Source organism: Mytilus californianus, unplaced genomic scaffold (assembly GCF_021869535.1).
Source record: "Mytilus californianus isolate M0D057914Y unplaced genomic scaffold, xbMytCali1.0.p SCAF_6, whole genome shotgun sequence".
NCBI classification, from domain to species: Eukaryota; Metazoa; Mollusca; class Bivalvia; order Mytilida; family Mytilidae; genus Mytilus; species Mytilus californianus.
The window spans coordinates 42354652-42375101 of NW_026262712.1; the positions used below are offsets into that span (position 1 = coordinate 42354652).

Consider the following 20450-nt stretch of genomic DNA (forward strand, 5'->3'; position numbering starts at 1 on the left):
ATTTTTGGCTAATCTCCGCGAAACGGATAATAATTAGAGGTTCATCGTAAATTTGCTGTATTACAGAATATTATGCATGTTATCCGGAGATTTTCCGTGTCGGCGGGAATTAGCCGTTTGTCCGATAAAACGGGTGTGTATTGAGTCAGTGATAGAACCAGTGATGCGTGAGCGACGGTTATTAATAGATCGTTGTACATAGATGATTATAGAATCCGTTATGCGTGAGCGACGGTTATTAATAGATCGTTGTGATATATACAATGTTTACAGTCAGATTAAAAAAACTATCTTATTTCCCTTTTCGTTCGAGATAAAACGGTGTTTGATAATAAAGTAACTTACGATATAAATATCAAATGTTGTCATTGTTCATTAAAGAAAAATCTATTTTAATGTGACCAATGAACAAGATGAATACATGTGTTATCTTTGCAAAAGACAACTACAATTTTTTTAATATATGAATGGAAATCGTATTTACGTTAAAAAACGTACACTAATCTACTATTCATGATAGATTCATAATGTGAATCGATAGTTTGGGTCAGAAACTTTGTTCTCACTTTAAAAAATTCTTCACAATTGTCATGTTTAGAAAAAAAATCAGTTCTCCGGAAGATACTGTAATCGGGTAGGATGTCAAACTGATCTGACACTTGTCCTAGTGTATTTAACACCTGCTGTGATATTGCTTGTGCAATACCAGTGGAAGGTCGTAAATCAATCTGTACCCGATTGATCAGAATTTAATTTTACCTGTACATATATTTAGTCGTTACGGAGGATATCATAGATACATGTTATATATTGTATTGTAATTAATGAAGATAATTTAAATATATTATATAATAAAGACCTATTTGCATATAAATCGAACATATTCATTCCAACCAAGAAGGTTTGAAATTGAAAGTTTTCAACAAACTTTTGATAAAATCTTTCCCGTAAATTACATACGAGTCATTGGTTTATAGTTACACATTTGTAACCATTCTAACGTCTTATTTCTTTGTGCTATTAAAAGAACTCAAAATTTTCCATATCAGATCACATTTCGTACGAGTCCTAAAAATTATAATTGAATAATCTTCTCTTTTCCTTTCGACACCACGTTCCCCATAGGAGCCTCAAGATCTAATCATACCTGTCAATCATTAGCCACAAGTTGGTCCGCCAGATAGATCACTCGTGCTTTCTATTATGACATCGTTGAGAAGTTCTTGTAAATTGATTTGTGATATAAATAAAGTGATGTGAAGTTTATTTTACGGCCGATCAAAATTTGATGTGATTCGATTTTTCTTTTACACAAAGATGTTTTTTAATATCATGAATATGTCATAAAAGACATGGAAATAAAACATTTGAGTTCGTTTTTCCCGTAAATATATTCAATAAACCAAAATTTATTTCAAAAGGTAAACATTTATAATAATTACAAAGTTATAATTTGATTTTTATTTAAGTCGGTTAATGGAAACAATAAAATGACAACGTCTTTGCAGAAATATTAATCCAGACATTAACGTGCTTAGACTGTCCATTTGTTCCACTGTGTAGGACAATTTATTCACGAACTACATCATTAATAATTACTAATATAACAGTTGCTGAAATGTAAGTTGTATATTATTTATTTTTTTACAAACATGCGTTTTGGTTCCGTTCAGATTTGCTATTACAGCATGTGTAGATTCCTTGATTTTCATCTAGTTTCAGTTATATATATACTAGTTCCAGTCAGTATAGGGCTAATCATTTTGCCTTCCAACAAAGTCAACAATTTAGCATCGGACGTATACGTGACTGCGTATTTATACATCTCTATATGTTATATCTGATGTAATGGACTCCTAGTATGTTGTCCTTTTAAAGTTGGCTATACAATATTGGCTGTGCTCATTGTTGAAGGCTGTACAGTGACCTATAGTTGTTAATTTCTGTGTCATTTCTCTTGTGGAGAGTTGTCTTATTGGCAATCATACCACGTCTTCTTTTTTTATAACGTACCCGTTTTAATAGCAATGTTATATTCAAAACGGATGAGAAAACCCCATGGATGAAAATTATCTATATCCATGTCAAGTGGGGTTAGGTAATAGGAGCGGAACTTATTGATTATGTATGTTTGTGAGGGTCTGGATAGGATTTATAGAAGAATAGAGAACACAAATGGACAAAAAGTGCACAACATAGGACCAGAAAAGTAAAAAAAATAGCTGCCAAGAAAATAAAGAATATAGAATAATGAGAAAAAAATATGAAGAATAGAGAAAAACAGATGACTAACAAATTAAAAGACAATTAGGATTGAAAGACCTCCCCCCCCCAATATTCAAGACCTTCGTATGTGTTCAAAGAAAATCTGCATACGTTATAGTTCCTTGCTATAAAGTTACGTTCTCAAAGGCTTTTAAGGATTATGTACCCTTGTGTTGATTAAATGCTAAACATATGGATTTTTTTTTAGAAAATCCACAGCTTTTCCCTTGTACTGTCATATTTGGCGATTCGATGCTTTATTGATGAAGGATTATTGCATTCAGTGCTAGCAATGATTTTTTTAATTGAGTTATATATGTTTAAAATATTATAACAAAAATAAAATGCTTCGGCGCTGAGCGCAGCCTGATATGACCGCAGAAGTTGAACCATGAACAGTTGGGGCAAATTTTGACACAATATTCAAGCTTATTACTGTCTGAATTAGGATTGTCAGGGGTTAAAAAAATGTGTTACAGCTCACTAGCCCAGGACTTATTGGTAGCAGGATTTTACTAGCCCTGTTGAAAGAGCTGCTAGCCCATCAAAACTGACCTGCTAGCCCGAGTATACCTTTCAAATTTAGAGTGGATGTCCCTTGTTTAGAATCCGGCATTATACACGGTATTTGATTAAATAAATCAAATGAATTTTTGTTTTATTAATTATAACAGGGATCTCTAGACATCTTTTTGGATATCCCTTGTACTATGGGTTGTTAAATATTTTCGGGCACAGAAAACATGTTCATTGATATTGTCATGTTAAACCAGTGGTTCAATTAGTATATTTGTTGTTCCCACATACAAAGCAGACTTTTTATCAGCGAGATCGGGAAAATAACGGCAATATTCACAAAACATCATCTCTTGTTTATCATCAGTAACAGTCGACCTTGCCCATGGGGAATCTTTCTGTCAATGACACTATAAATGTTTTTTTCCGCTTTTCCTGGTCGTATTTGGCATTTTTTGGGATAAATTTTCAGCCTCATTACCCCCTTCATCTACCGTTTTTCGTTTTAAAACTGACAAAGTTCCTGTGGTGGCCGTACTAAAATGTTTAGAAATAATTTGTGCATGGTTTCAAGCTCAAATTAACAGCTGTCCGACAAGACAGGTCAATATCGATCATTACATCATACACCCAAGTACCATTAATTGAAAATCTCGGCATAAGCAATGTACAATACCCCCTGTACTGAGAAATTGATATTGAAAGTACGTGAATTGCGATCAATACATGATACCGGTCCACCCAGAGTTAGTTGTTCTATTTTTAAAACATGTACAAAATCGGTTCAAATTCTTGGAATCCCGGATGACGTACGTAATTGAATCTGATTGGCTAAGATAGAATAGCGATGAGGGGATTTTCGACTTACTATTTTGGAAATGCCAAGAATTGTTTGTTACTAGTCCGTCGGGCATATTCGGTTACAAGTTTTAATTGCCCGAAGTGTAAAAGTCTAGTCCCGGGGGTCGGGCAAGTGGATTTTTTAACCCCTGATTGTGATCAAATTTTTGACATAATATAGGTTTCTGACACAAAACATGTGTAAAGGTCTTTCAAATCTATTGGGCAATACTGTGCAATTAAAGATTTCTTCTTGAAACTTTTGAAATATTTTAAAATTTGAAAAATTTTGAAAAAAAAATTAAACCCCTTTTAAAAAATTGGAAACCTGTAAACTTTTTGAACTCACAACCCCCCCCCCCCCCCCACCCTTTGGAGCAATAACCTCAACACTTGATCCCAGTTTTCCTTTGTAGTATGGAAACTTGTAGTACAATTTCAGAAAGATCCATACAGTGACTTAAACACAAGTTATTGTCTGAAAAACTAGAATAACTAAAAAAATGTTTTTTGGCCCTTTTATGGCCCCGAATTCCTTCATGAATGGGGCAATTACCCCCAAACTCAATCCCAGCCTTCCTTTTGTGATGTGGATCTTTGTGGTACAATGTCAGAGAGATCCATACACTTACACACAAGTTATAGTCCAGAAACTACAAATGTGTCTTCAGACGAAGACGACAACAACCACATCATACCATTATACGATCCCCCCCCCAAAAAATTGGAATCGTATAAAAATCTCAGTCTTAAAATCTGTGGATTTTCTAAAAAAATCTTGGTTTTATTTTCACCAAATTTTCTTTTTCTACTAAATTCAATTAAACTATAAATAATAATGCTTTGCACGAAGTTTCCCCTTGGTATATGTACAAAATGGTCCATCTCTTTTTATAAATCTGGATAATTTCAGAAAAGGTATCAAAATTCATAGGGACTCCTGGAGACGGGACAATTTTTTTCAAGCCCTCTCCCTTTTCTCCAAAGTGCATTATTTTTTTTGTTTTCTGTTAAATACCATTATTTTGGCGTTTCTGTATACTATGAACATACATTTTATTATCAATAAAGTATATTTGATATAAACTATCAATTCCAAGTTTCTTCTACATGGCGATCACTGCTAAATTGATTTCTCCTAAAATAACCCAAACAGTAGAATCATAAGAATAGATGACAAATGCAACTATGCATGGAACCTATAGAACACAGAGTCATGATGATTAATTTATTATGAAAGGAAGAGAAGCGACTAACAAAATGAGGTCTTCTCGTTTAAGTAGTATAGATAGATAGATACTATAAGTCGGAGAAGCTTTTGTAAAGAAACATAACAAGCTATACACAAATTCATAAACATCACATAAGTACATCCTTAACCAGGCTATATATCAAGTCGACAAACATTGGAAATGAATGGAAAAAAAAGGATGAGATGTGAACAAAAAAAAACATAAATTCCCTGCTACATACATAGATTGCTTTAATGCATACTTATGGTCGTGCCTTTTTGTCTCGATTTTATGTACGTATATTTTGGTATCACACAAGTTCATGATTTTTCTCTGACTGTTTATAACTGCGTTACACTAGATCCAATGATTCTTATTGATTTTAACTTTAATTTTCACAATTTGTGCATGTTATTACCTCACTGTCCAGGTTGGGAGAGGCCCAGTCCTATCCTATAAAGCAAAGGATATGGATTTTCTCAGTCTTACATTCCAGGATTGGTGACCGCATGAGGGTTGAGCTATCTCAAATAGGTTTAAACCCTCCTCATTCTATGACTGTCCTGGCAAGTTAGGAGCTTGTAATTTTTAAAGGTGTTGTCTTTTTAAATTTTCCAGATTATGTCATGTCGGGGCATTTTATAAATTCTATATGGTATGAGTTTTGCTCGCTGTCTGAGAAGGGCCGTACGGTGTCATACAGATCCTTAATTTCGAGTTCTTTGTTTTCTTTTTAATTTTTAAATTGATGTCCAGTGACAAATATTTCTCGAGTCATGTCATTCAGGCAGTATGTAAACAAAATGAAAATTGTTCATGCGAGTCGGTAGGAAATAGACTCCCTACACTCTTGTTTTAAAGAATATTTATTTTATTCAGTTATCTTGAAAGACAATATCTACTGCAGTTAAATGAAGTTGTGATACTGAGAATTTGACTGATTAGATTTTATTTTCAATTGCCAAAGTGTGAAGTGGTAGAGCCCATTTCTGTAACCTTTATTTGTTGCATTCTGTGTGATAAAATTTAGTAGTTTTGAACCTACTGAGATTTTAATTTCAAATGATGGAACCTTATCAAAATGTTTGTCAATTAAGATAAATTGAACATGGTGTTAACAGTCAGCAAACTGTCACAGAAGAAATATATTTAATGTCCGAGAACATGTAAAATAAACTACCTTTGTGAGGACATTGAATAAAATGTGTCGCATATTTCTCAACTCCTCTTCGTGCCATGTCAACAGAATTTTAATTTATACCGTCTTAGATGACAATTTATCAGAGGCTGCTTCAATGGTATATATGCATAATATAAACTTTATACATAAATCTCATTTCGAATGTTGTCTTTTCGTCTTCCAACATTGTTTGTCAAAATCCGGGATTCGCACTCGACTGTTTTGGAGTCAGAGATACATCTTACCATAGATGTAAAATTACATCTATAACCTTACACAGGTACACTGGCTAGTAAAGGGACAATAAACGGAAGTATAAATTGCCCCAGGTATTTTAAGTCGTATATTGAGTGTAATGTGTACACCGCCACGTGTGAGTGATTTCAAAGATAATCAAAATGATGTAATTCTTGTAGTAACTTCCATGCAGCTACGCATCATCGCACGTAATATTGGACATCGCAAAAAAACTAGAATTTTTTATGTGCCTTGTTAGATATTTAAAATGATATAACATCCAATGAAAAAAGAAATGTTTGAGATGGATATTTCTGATTTTCTGGTGAATTAAAAATTCCATAGAATATCTGAAATGATTTTTAGGAGCATGCATCTCGTTTATCTGATACTAAGTGAGTACAATAAGTCAACGTGTTAGTCGAACTATTAGTGTGTTTTGTCTTAAAATGTGTAGCCGTGTTATTTTGTTCACAGAACGAAGGGCAAATTGAAATTGAAACAAAAGGAAAATAAAAAAATAAAAGTTATTACCGTACCATAAGTTGACAAATAATAAAAATTAAATATATTAATTACCTATTCCGGCACACATGAGTTCAATTTATTAATCCCACAAGGGATACCAGCTACCAAGGAGACATTTCATATATCGGTACTCAAATCACTTCAATATTTTATTTCTCCGCGTGTATACCTGATGAAGTCTCGATTATTTTACAAAGACGGAGTAAGGATTAAAAAAAATAAAGGAAGTAAAAAATATATCATTTATAAGCTAGCACACCAGTGGCGGATCCAGAAATTTTCATATGCACTGACTGCCTAAGAGGGGGTCGCTTCAGTCATGCTTCAGTGATTCCCAATACATGTATAATCAACCACATTTTTTTTCAAGAAAAGGGGTACCTGGCCCCCTCTAAATCCGCTTCTGTCACACTATTCCATTAGTACTTTAAAACTTCTTGCACGGTGAACTACTATTAAAATTAATTCGTAACCAGTCACTTATGCCCACCCCCCCCCCCCCCCTTTCACTTATTTTTCATGCTCATCTTTTCCGTTTGTAGGAAGGGTCTAAAATGCCTTTAATTTTATGTTTTATTATTTATGAATTAAAGAACAGTTTCATTTAGAGTTAAAACTATGTCCGACACTCCCTTTATCTGAAAAAGCTTTCATTATTTAATAAAAAAAGTTTTATCTTATCTTATCCCGTTAGTATAGAAAGTCCCTTTAGTCTAGATTTTTAGTTTATTGAAGGACCTTATTGTCTGATTTTAAAAATATACCTTAAATTGTAAAAATATTGGAATAAGCTCTCGCCGCGATATAGCATTTTTGTGCTAATGCAGCGTAAAGCAAACAACAATCAATAGAAAGTCCCTGGATTAACTTAAAATGGTCATTCATTCTCTCTCATTGATTATCCAAGTTTATCTAATCACTTGACTATGCACCAATACCCTAAAATTTCATTACACAAGGACACCTGTGGTACAGCAAGGATTCGTATATATAAAATTTAGTTCGTTGTACGTTCATGGATATTCATGACATGTGACCATTTGTGTGCACTTAGAACTTGACGGTCATCTTTCTGACCATCGATCAGATCGTGCAAGGGCTGTGTAGCCAGTCAAGGTCCTTTCAAAATTCCATATATATATATCTGACCATCTACTCGCGCTTTAGCCTAAAGAAAAGACACGTGTATTCTCGGATGACGTAAGGAGAATTAGTATTTGTAATTATGATATTGTTATTATATATAAAAAAAGAAGATGTGGTATGATTGGCAATGAGACAACTCTCCACAAGAGACCAAAAATGACACAGAAATTAACAACTATAGGTCGCCGTACGGCCTTCAACAATGAGCAAAGCCCATACCGCATTGTCAGCTCTAAAAGACCCCGACATGTTCATATTAATGATCCACTCTTTGAAACCTAACCTTAGTATGACGAAAGTGCTATATATAACGAAAACAGCGGAGAAATGGATTAAATAGACTTGCTTTATTGTATAAACTAAAAAAAGGTCGGAGTGGAACTAACCCCGAAAAATTCAGTCTCTCTCCGTAATCGATCTCTTCTATATACTTGTTAATGAAATAATCGTAGATCAGCGGAATATAACGACTGAATTATTCGGGTAAGTGAAACAAGTAAATAAAAGTCAAAATTAACCATATGTAGTTCCATAAGGAGGGATCTGGACAGCCTGCCCCTAAATCAGCCTCCAAGTTGAGTCATACGTATTGACCTTTCTTGGCGCACACACGGTTTTCATTGCCTATGTGTTTTTTTGTACAAATAAATAATTTGATAATTAATATGCCTTCAATCCATTTTCTTGAGACATATTACACGTACATGAATCATGAATTTTCTACGTTTTTATAATTTTGAACACATAGTATGCCCTGGGATCTGACCTGAAATATACATGAAACATTGAAAATTCACGATAGTAAGGTATATAAGAGCAACATTTAAATTCAAAGGGTTAGGGGTTTGTTCTGAGTCGGAAATAATTCGGAACACAACGTTATTCCCCACTGCCATGCACCAAACATTTTTTTCTTGAAATAAACGGTATGGGGAATTCTGGAATTCCGATTTTTTTTGTCAACTGCCAGACCACAATATTTTTTTCTCTCATCAAATTGGGGATCAGAATATGATCAGAATAGGCCTCCAGATTTCTTTTGGAAAATTTGGTGTTCACCCCAAGAACCGGGTTGGCCACAACATAACAATTTCAATTTTATTTACAATTTACACGGTGTGCATATGTTTAAGTATGTTTAAATGAAGATATTTGCATATAGTTTAGGACTTTATTCATTATAGGTTGAAAAATACAGGCAAAGTTCAGATGTTTATGAAGTGTTATATATTTTGACTTTTGTGAAACCTTAACAGAATAGACAATTGGGGCAAATCTGATGAAAAAAAAAAACGAAAATTCCTAGTAACAAAAAATTAACCCACATAACAGCAATTGAAATCTCCTCCCCAAGAAATTGTACCTCAGGACCTGTATAATGCTGGAAGTATTTTAATATGCCTTTGGAACACCCTTTTAAAAAATTGGGTATGGTTCTCCAGGCCACGGCTTAGGTAGCACTTCACAGTTAGAAAATAAAATTAAAATTGAGCCACAGAATGTCTGATAATCTTCCAATCCTGGCCTTCAAATACATTAGGCCAACTGTACTAGCACCCCCTTTTTTCTGAGAAACCCTGGCTAGCACACCCTTCCTTTTTTCACAGTGTCTGGATCCGCCCCTGACCGATACGTAGTACTCAACTATGATCAACTGTAGGTCATAATAGAGGTTTCTCAACATCTTACGAACAGACGAAACTCGACGAACGTATCGTTAGGGAGCTGTAATTTTATGCAGTAAAATTTTCTACCGATATTGCAGCGTGTTTAAAGACAACAGTACACAATTTAATATTCATTTTGCAACCTTGTAATTTATTGTTGTGGTTAAACATTAGTGTTCCAATTGGTTTTGTGTTGTTGAATGCTGCGTAACCTTACGTTGAGTTTCGTTTATTTACATGTCGAATATACGTTCGATTTATCTCCCTTATCCATTTAAAAACAACAATGTTTTTAATAGTCGTTGTTAAAAAAAAATCTGCGCATTTGGTTTGCATTTGACTGAATGATTGTTGGATGTTTTTTTATAAAACGTTCAGTGGCGAGTATTCCATGCATTTCACGACGATATTAACATCTGATAAAGGATTGAAAAGTGGTTGAGAGGACACAACCTTTATATTTAAATCTCCAACTCTGGACTTAAAGTCATATGAAACCTCAAATTAAAAAAAAAATGATGCATATGTTTTTTTATAACTAAATTGATAGTTTTCATTATAAAACTTGTGTACATATACTTTTTTCTGAAGAATTTTTTTAAAATTGTCCACATATAGAAGAAGTTTACTTTTTTTTAATTGCTTGCTTCCAGGAAGCAATTCGCCGACATATTTTCCATATGTAAGTGACCTTATCGTGACTCTCCTCGTAAAATACCGGTGATCGCAATACGCATGGATCTGTCATTAAAATGAACTATTATCTGATTGTACATGGTATACATGTGCTCAATATCCATGCTTCTTTGTTGATTGTTTACTATAAGGTGACAATCGGTAAACTACGGCTTCAAAACACGACAATTATTATATAATAAGTAGCTGCCATATTTTCACATCATAACAGACAGAGAGAAAAAAAAATTGACGATTATACGATATGTTTGCGTAAAAAATGATAAAATCGTGTACAGAAGACTAAGTTTATGATATATACATGCATTGGATAAACATTATTTTTCACCAGTCACTCGTTTCATATGACTTTAACATCTCTAGCGCTCGACTTTAGATCTACAGCGCTAGACTTCACACCCCAGCGCGCTGGACTTTTAAAACCACAACTCTATATCTGCGTGAGACCAGCAGATCACTGTATTATAGAGATGTTTTGCGTAGATTTATAGGCCACACAGACTAATATATCAGCAGTGCATATGGCCTTAGCTAGTTCTTATAGTTCAAACAAAGTAGACTAATCTTTTCTTATCCTTAATAATTGTTGACAAATAATAAAGATTGAATTTTGAAAGTTACAGAGGAATGAAATTTGGTCACTTCATAAACAAATCAAAGGTGGCAAAAAACGTCTAACACAAAAACTCGTTAACCATAACCCATTTTTCATATATTCTGATTAATATTAATACATGTACAAGTGTAAAATAACTTCGATAAATATATATATACATATTGAATAAAAACGCATAAAGAGATAAGATGTGGTTTAAAACAGTTTAATTTCTTCATTTATCTCCACATTTATTCGATAGTATTCAATAATAAATATTGGGAACCACTCCTAACAGCAAGAAAAGGCGGTATTTTTTATGTATCTTTGATATATATGTCGTTAAAACCTCTATTTATTTATATGTATTTTAAAAGTTTTTTGGGGGAGTCAGTTATATTGTAAGTAATATATAATAAGTATAGTTGTGTGTATTCTAATGGAAAGTATAAGTGCTACAGCACCAACATAACTAATTGTAATATACATATCAAAATGTACTTTGAAACAACCTAAATTATACTAATATACTGATAAGTGTACGATAATAAAAACATAGACAAAAAGGATACGAAAGGCCTTGAAAATAAAACAAAAATCAACAATACATTACAGAATATCTTTTCAAGTGAACTTTTTTTTCTCAAATATCTATTTCAGTATTTCCCTTTATTCATTTTCTTGCCAATTTAGGTAGAAAATAGTTCAATAATAACGATGTAAGGTGAAGAACTGACCATTTGGATTTTATAGCTTTGAGACAACAAAGTTATCTCGGACCCAAGGATTTTTTTTTTCAAATTAAAAACCGATTTTTTTTCTAGAGTCGTTCACTCCTAGATTAAATTTACCTCTTTTATGCGCAGGACTTTTTACCTTTGATCTGAGCCTAGATAAATTTCAAAAATGTTCATTGCCCCTCCAATCTCAACAAAAAAGGACACTAAGTCACTAAGTACACATCAGAGAGAACTCGCATTCATTATAATAATATGTCCACAACTCAAAATGGTTTAAAAGAACCCTGCATGCATATCTTAATGGAAGGAAGTGCACATCCGATAGTCCAAAATCATTCAATAAATGAGTGCTCCCTCTTTTCTCGTTACGGCAAGTTACGTCAAGTTAAGGCGATTTTCGTCCGTTCGTAAGATGTTGAGAAACCTCTAATAAAGGACGAAATACGTAACGTAAATTAATTCAAGCGTGAGGGGCCCCCATATATCACGGCTAAAATTGTACTTAGTTTGTCCTTTTATACAACCTTTTGGCAAGTACCACCATCCGAGAAATCAGTTACCACGATCTTTCAAAATTAACATGAACAGTAACCATCATCAACGTCCTTTTTTTTTCACTCTCTCTATTTTCTAAGTAATGTACAACTGTTTACGCTTGTCAGCAGTGTTTATCATTGTTTTCATTAGTTTACAAGTTGTGACCTTCGAAATTGTTTTATTCAATGTTCCTATAGATTTTTATGGTAACTCCCTGTGCCCCTAAAAAACAAACAAAATAAAGTTTCCCTCCCACAAAATTTTACACTTAAACGTTGATTTGAAAAAAAAACTTGATTTTATAATTTTGGTAATCAATTGAAATGAACCTTCTAGAGCCTCAACCTAACGCGCACAATAATGTCAATCATTACACATCAAATTTAACCCTAAATTGACATTCCACAATCGGTCAGTAACATCACCTGTGTTTATAGCTACATGATGTTTCCCGCCGTTGGAAGATCTCGTGCAGTGACACAATTGATAAAATCTATTTTTAACATCTCAGGACAGGCATTGACGTTAAATATACAATTCCTTGTATCATAGATATAATGGCTATTATATCTATGCTTGTATACATGTACGTAACTTTCATATCTTTTAAATTGAACTTTTTTGTCTAAAAAGACAACCCACGAGTTTGCGAAATCGAGTTTGAATGCACTGCATTGTGTGTAAATACATATACATATTATGCAACGACGGTCTGACTCTATGTATTACCAGGGTTGCGTTAGCGGCTACGTAGTGCTATGTAGATTGTTACTATTGAACGTGTAGCTATAGATAAGCTGCTACATAGATATTGATAGCAACTACATAGCCGCTACGTAGCTGCTACGATATTGAACTCAACCCAGTTGACCCCTGATACCAACTAAGGTTACTAAAGACTTTCCCCTGGCCGTTCATTTAATTTTTGTTTCAATAAACGGTTCTAGAAGCAATTAAATGATCTGCGGCCTCTGACATATAATTAAAAAAAGTAACCATCTAATCCCCAGATATATATAATCTGTTTCTCTCTAAATTTACAGAAACATTATATGATATATTTTTGAAAATTCCTTATATCTCAAATGATTATAGTTACTTTGTTTTTAATTCTGTAAACATCTATATATCATAATTTGTACCACACTACAAGGATCTATTAATAACCGTCGCTCACGCATAACGGATTATACAACGACCTATTAATAACCGTCGCTCACGCATCAGTGATTCTATCAATGACTCAATACACACCAGTTTTATCGGACAAACGGCTAATTCCCGCCGACACGGAAAATCTCCGGATAACATGCAAAATATCCTGTAATACAGCAAATTTACGATGAACCTCTAATTTTTATCCGTTTCGCGGAGATTAGCCAAAAAACACCGGAGTTTTTACAAAAATCGCGGTGATTTTCCAAATAGGTCTGCCAGTGTATGGTCCTTGGTAAATTAGAAAATGGCACTCTATATTGTTTCCTGAATAACTTGTGAACCATTCAGCCAATGCTGTCCATATTTTAATGTTATTGATGACATAATCATGATAATGACGGTCAAGTACAATATTGATTATTTTCACTTTTACCGTTCAGGAGTTATGGTCCTTGATAGATTGGAAAATGGCACTTTATGTGGTTTTGGTGATGGTCCTTGTTAGATTGGATAATTGGCACAGAACATAGTCGGTCAAACAAGCCTGAAAGTGGAATACATTGGAATACATCACTTTCCTTTGTACTAACTGTTCTGTAAAGTTCAATAATGGTTACCTTCAAAATACAGAAAACCTGGTTTGCTGTCAGTTTGACTCCTCATGTCTTGAATGATTTTTTTCAACCCCTGACATAACTCTTAATAGTTCTAAAATTATCTTTCAATCTCTTTTTGGGATAAAGATATCATTGGTGCAATCAAAACCCTTATGTGGTCGTCTTGATAGCTATCAATTTCCCAGACTAAACACTTCTTTACAGTACAGTAATTAAAAAAATGTAGTTTAACCCCGCCACATTCTTTATGTGTCTGTCCCATGTCAGGAGCCTGTATTTCAGTGGTTGTCGTTGGTTCATGTCTGTCATATTTGTTTTTCATAAATTGTTCTGTTATAAATTAGGCCATTAGTTTTTATACGACCGCAAAAAAATTTTTGTGGTCGTATATTGGTATGACGTTGGCGTCGTCGTCGTCGTCGTCGTCGTCGTCTGGCGTCGTCGTCCGAATACACATTAGTTTTCGCACTCTAACTTTAGTTTAAGTGAATGGATCTCATTGAAATTTTACCATAAGGTTCAATACACCAAAAGGAAGGTGGGGATTGATTTTGGGGGTTATGGTACTAACAGTTAAGGAATTAGGGGCCAAAAGGGGCCAAAAATAAGCATTTTTGTAACTTCCAGACATAACTTGTGTGTAAGTGTATGGATCTCTCTGACATTGTACCACAAGGTTCCATATCACAAAGGGAATGGTGGGATTGATTTTGGGGGTAATTGTCTCCAAATTTTAGGAATTAGGGGCCAAAAAGGGGCAAAAAACAAGCATTTTTCTAGTTTCATGACAATAACTTGTTTGTAAGTGTATGGATCTTTATGAAATTGTACTACAAGGTTCCATATCACAAAGGGAATACTGGGATTGATTTTTGGGGTAATTTCCTCCAAATATTAGGAATTAGGGGCCAAAAAGGGGCAAAAAACAAGCATTTTTCTAGTTTCATGACAATAACTTGTTTGTAAGTGTATGGATCTTTATGAAATTGTACTACAAGGTTCCATATCACAAAGGAAAGGCTGGGATTGATTTTGGGGGTTTTCCCTCAAAATTTTAGTAATAAGGGGCCATTAAAGGGCAAAAAAAACATGCATTTTTCTAGTTTCAGGACAATAACTTGTGTGTAAGTGTATGGATCGTTATGAAATTGTACTGCAAGGTTCCATATCACAAAGGGAAAGCTGGAATTGAGTTTGGGGGTAATTGCCCTAAACGTTTAGGAATTTGGGGCCAAGAAGGGGCAAAGAAACAAGCATTTTTCTAGTTTCCAGACAATAACTTGTGTTCAAGTGTATGAATCTCTCTGAAATTGTACTGCAAGGTACCATACCACAAAGGGAAAGCTGGGATTGAGTTTGGGGGCGATGAATCTTAAGGGGTTCAAAAAATTGGGGGGGGGGGATTTTTTTTTTCCTTTTTTTTTCTTTAACATTTTCCATTTTAAATTGGTTATTTCTGATTTATATATAAAAGCAAATAATAATGATATGGTTTGAATAGGCATACATGTGAACCTCCCGACGGGAGTACAATAATCCCGTTTTCAGGGGTCTCCTCCCCCCCTCCCGTTGAAAAAATCCCGTGTATGAAGTTTTTCATGAATGAAAAATTTCTGCCCAACATAACATCTCAGGCATCTGGTGTAACTGACATTACCTGAAGTTATATTTTACCTGTAAATCAATTAACATGCATAATTATATGGCTTCACTTGTCAGCTTGGGTGTCAAACATACTGGTAAGCAACGATTTTTACCTCAGGCTAACTGCCGTTGTGTAACAAAAACTGTGTATTTATTGGGTTACTTCCCTTGATTTATCCTGTTTTAAGTTACTTTCCTTTTAATAATGAAAATTTTTAAAAGAATATAAATAAAATATAAATTGAACAAATAATCATAAAAGGATGGTTATTAAATGATTTTAAATGTCTTAGGACAAATAAAAAAATAATAATTTGAAAATTATTTGAGGATTCTATACTTCCTTTTAAGGCTTAAATTGAAATTTATATAATAACTATGACCCTAACTTTACAAATAGAATGAATTTCTGTGTTTGCAAATAAAAACTATTTGCAAGAGAAAAAAAAAAAAAATAAAAACTATTTGCAGACAGCTAAACAAATGTTCTGGTTGCTATGATTGTTTTATAGAATATGAAGTAAAAAATTTAAAGAACATACTGGAAAAAAACAATGTTAGATTGAACATGTAGAATATAAAGATGGAGAAACTTTATAAGTACAAGAGTACTATAAACATAATAAATTGGTTGGAAAGTTGAAGAAAACACACTTTAAAAGACCATTTTTACAGCACACGGTTACATTTACAACAAAATTAATGTCGATTAAAAACCTCCTGATCTGAGTCCTAATCTCCTGACCAAAATTTCCCAATCTCCTGATCTGAGTTTCACAGTCCATCACATGTATGAATAGGTAAATTGAAAATTTTTAAGTTCTTAGACCACTTTCATTCTGTGTCAGAAACCTATGCTGTGTCAAATATTTAATTACAATCCAAATTCAGTGCTGTATCAAGCTTGAATGTTGTGTCCATACTTGCCCCAACTGTTCAGGGTTTGACCTCTGCGGTCGTATCAAGCTGCGCCCCAGCGGAGCATTTTATTACTGTTGAATTGTTTCATATCGGGGACTTTTATAGCGGAATATACGGTATGGGTTTTTCTCATTTTTGAAGGCTGTATGGTTGTCTATAATAGCTTACATCCACTTCATTATAACTTTGGCAGATAGTTTACTCATTTGCAATCATACCACATCTCCTTATTTTTATATAGTCAAAAAGTGCATTGAGCACAATATTCTATACATCATATCCATAACCATTATAGAAATTTATCAATGAAACATAAGCTCAGATATTCAAATTATAAGATGGTGTGTATGTCAGGGATTGAAGTTAAAATTTTGGCATGGTGGCCCACAGCTTAAATTTTGGTAGCCAATATAATTATATAGTTCTATACAAGAAAAACAGAAATTTAGTAGCCCACACCCAATTTTAGGAGCCATTGGTGAGTGGGCCCCAAGTAATATTTGAAATTTGAGTTATCTCCCTTTGTCCATAATTGTAGTTGACTGTTAAACCCACAGTATTTCCTTTCAATGCACTGTTTAGTATTTAGTTCCCACTGCAAAATGAATGAAATCTTTACCATGTTTACCCTTCAGTACTCACAAGCTTTTGATTGTTTAGATCATATTGGAAATACACAACTGGCCATGTCGATTTATTTTCATTTCAACCTGCCAACCATAGCAGCTTTCTTCTGGCAACAAAAATATAGCCTTATACTTTTAGTAAAAGTATGAATTTCAAATGGTGAACTCATTTTCCAAGGAATAAAATGTTCAACTCTCATGATTAAGGAAAAGAAACAGCATGTTCAATGAATAGACAGGCATGGCTGGGAACCATTGAAGAGTTTTGACCATTCTGTGCAAACTCTCACTAGATGGTTGGAAATGACCAAATATACCTGAACCGTAGAGTACTGTCATGACTGTGGATTGGTTTATTTTTGTAGATACCAATTTTATTTTGGATTGAGGAAATCTTATATTTTCAGGGATATTTTGATATAGAGGATTTGTCAAAGTCTGTTTTCAATCCTTAAGGTGGTACCAAACACCTTGACTAAAATTAATTTGGCTCGTTTAATTTTCATAAAATTTTGACAAAATATTTACTTTAACCCTTTGACAAAAATATAAAAATTTCAAAAAACTTGAACCACACACTTTATCAGAAAAATTTCATTGGATATATAGCAGTTTGACAAACACTAATTTTGATCATTGAGAAGCCTAATATTTCCTTAACAATAGAACATGATTAAAACGTTCAGCTGATTTTCACAGAGTTATCTCCCTGTAGTGTTATGTACCACCCTAAGAATATTTGTGCTTTGTTGACCATTAAATTTGTGGTTTACCAAACCGATAAAATCAACAAAAATTAGTATCCCACGAATTATAATACATGTATGTGGTAATTATTTCTATCTTTATATTTATGACAGCTACATTGTTGTGGAGGTGTCAGTTACACAGACTACAGTGAATCTAACTGGATAACTACAGTCTGCCCTAATGAGAAAAATCCTGAAGTTTGTGAAAAACATGGTACTGGAAAAGTGCCACTGTCCTGCTGCAAGAATTCTTATTATTATGAAAACCAGGAGGAACATTATCAATATTGTTTAATGTATATTGAAGACACGTCAGGTGCTGTGCTGCCAAAACCCAATGCTAACATGTATCAGAAAGTAAGTGTATGACTTTTCAGCATTTTCAACATCTGAATTGAGCATTGTTGAGGGAAAAGTTGGATATAGATGTCTATGTATAGCAGGCTGACATCACCAATAAGTAAATAAGTCTCCTAGAGGTCCATATATGTAGATGGTCTTCAACAATAGACCAAGTGTCTATACCATATACTTATCTATTAATCACCCTGAATCTAGACCATGTTTTTCGCAAATTAGCTGTTGTATTCATTCAATATATTCATAACATAGAAAATGATAGTGGGAGTGGGGCATCTGGGTACTTTGGACACATTCTTGTTGGTTGATGTTCTCAAGAACTGTAATAATTGCAATTTGTCATTATAGTAAAAAAAAAATTATCTTTTAAGCTATTTTACATGAATTGAAGATCTATAGTAAATGGTGGCAGCATACTAAAAAAAACTGTGGCATGAAGTGGTAAGAGCAAAGACTGGTCGGCTCAGAGTCAGAATAATGTGTCCGGGTAAGGTGACATGTCTTCCAGCAGACTGTTACCTTGTGAACTAGTAAATTAAACATTCTGCTCAGCGTGTCTGTCTAGTACAATGCAGGGTTAATATTCATATTACATTAACATTTTCTCGTCTGAATATGCGTATTAATTTGCCGCTGGATGTTAAGCAGCTATCCATCATCATCATCTATAAAATCTGTAAACTATAAAAATTATTTTTTGATTTTTTTTTTGTTAATTAATCATGTTAATAGTAACATTTATGAATTACTGCTCTTATCAAAATCCTTTAGCATGTTTACATTTGCCAATTTTTTTTTCAGTTTGACATGTTTGAGGTTTCTTTAATTTCAGGGCTGTAGAGAGTCCATAGTACAATTTTTAGAGGACACAGTGCTCTCAGTACTTGGAGTGGCATTGTCAATAACAGTACTTGTGGTAAGAATTGAGTAAATTCCAATAAATTTATTTGTGCTAACCTTTTCTCTACAATTTATGGGGTTGGGGGGATGGGGAGGATGAATCATACCCTTTCATGTATTAATTTATGCCCCTGCTGTAGCAGAGGAGGCATTAAGTTTTACCCTTGTCTGTCCCAAAATTGGTTTCTGTTATCTAACTAAAGTTTGCCTGAACCAAATGATATAAAACTTATACACAATGTTTATTACCACAAAACACAGATCAAGTTCATAATTGGGTGGCGTAACTTTTACCGTTCATGAGTTATGCCCCTTTATAAACATAAAAATTGCTGAATTTTTGGTTTCCTTTTTCTAACTTTAGTTTGCCTCAACCAAATGTTATGAAACTGAGACACAATGCTTATTACCACAAAACACAGATCAAGGTTGAAATTGGGTGGCATCACCTTTACCGTTCTTGAGTTATGCCCCTTTATAAATGGAAAAATTGCTAAATCTGTTGTTTCCGTTGTCTAACTTTAGTTTGCCTAAACCAAATGTTATTGAACAATGATAGCACTCAAACCTGCAAAAAAACAATTTTAATGACAACAATGTAGAAATATATATGTCATTAACTTTAAAAGAAAAGAAAATGTCAATAATTAGTACATTGACTCATGCATATTTACAACAGGGGCATCTGTGGCCCATAGACACATTCTCAATTTATGTTTTTAAAAAATACCTATTACTATATTAAACTATTTTATGGAGAGCAAATATAGATTTGTCAATTATCTGATGCATTTTTGACTTGTTTAAATTGCATCTTTAAAAAGTACTGAACATTTCAAATTCTTATTTTTGTCGAGCCTGCGACTTTTGTCGCAGAAAGCTCAACATAGGGATAGTGATCTGGCAGCGGCGTTAGCTAACTTCTTAAAAGCTTTATATTTTAGAAGCTAGAAGACCTGGATGCTTCATACTTTGTATATAGATGCCTTATGATATGAAGTTTCCGTCTGTCATATGTCCATTGTCCTTGACCTCATTTTCATGGTTCAGTGACTACTTGAAAAAAAAGTCAACATTTTTTGAAATGTTTATTTCTTTCTTATTATGAGTAATAGGATAACTATATTTGGTATGTGCGTACCTTGCAAGGTCCTCATGCCCGTCAGACAATTTTCATTCGACCTCAACCTCATTTCATGGATCAGTGAACAAGGTTAAGTTTTTCGTGGTCAAGTCCATATATCAGATACTATAAGCAGTAGGTCTACTATATTTAGTATATGGAATGATTGTAAG

General features: G+C 33.7%; 1 protein-coding gene across 1 annotated transcript in view; it reads left to right on the forward strand.

Moving 5' to 3' along the window:
* Positions 1-20450, forward strand: part of LOC127705653 (tetraspanin-3-like) — a 44316-nt gene that overhangs the window by 15586 nt on the left and 8280 nt on the right. The window contains exons 5-6 of the mRNA XM_052209981.1: positions 18006-18251; positions 19087-19170. Of these exons, the coding sequence (XP_052065941.1) occupies positions 18006-18251; positions 19087-19170 (330 nt within the window). The remainder of the gene's footprint in view (positions 1-18005; positions 18252-19086; positions 19171-20450) is intronic.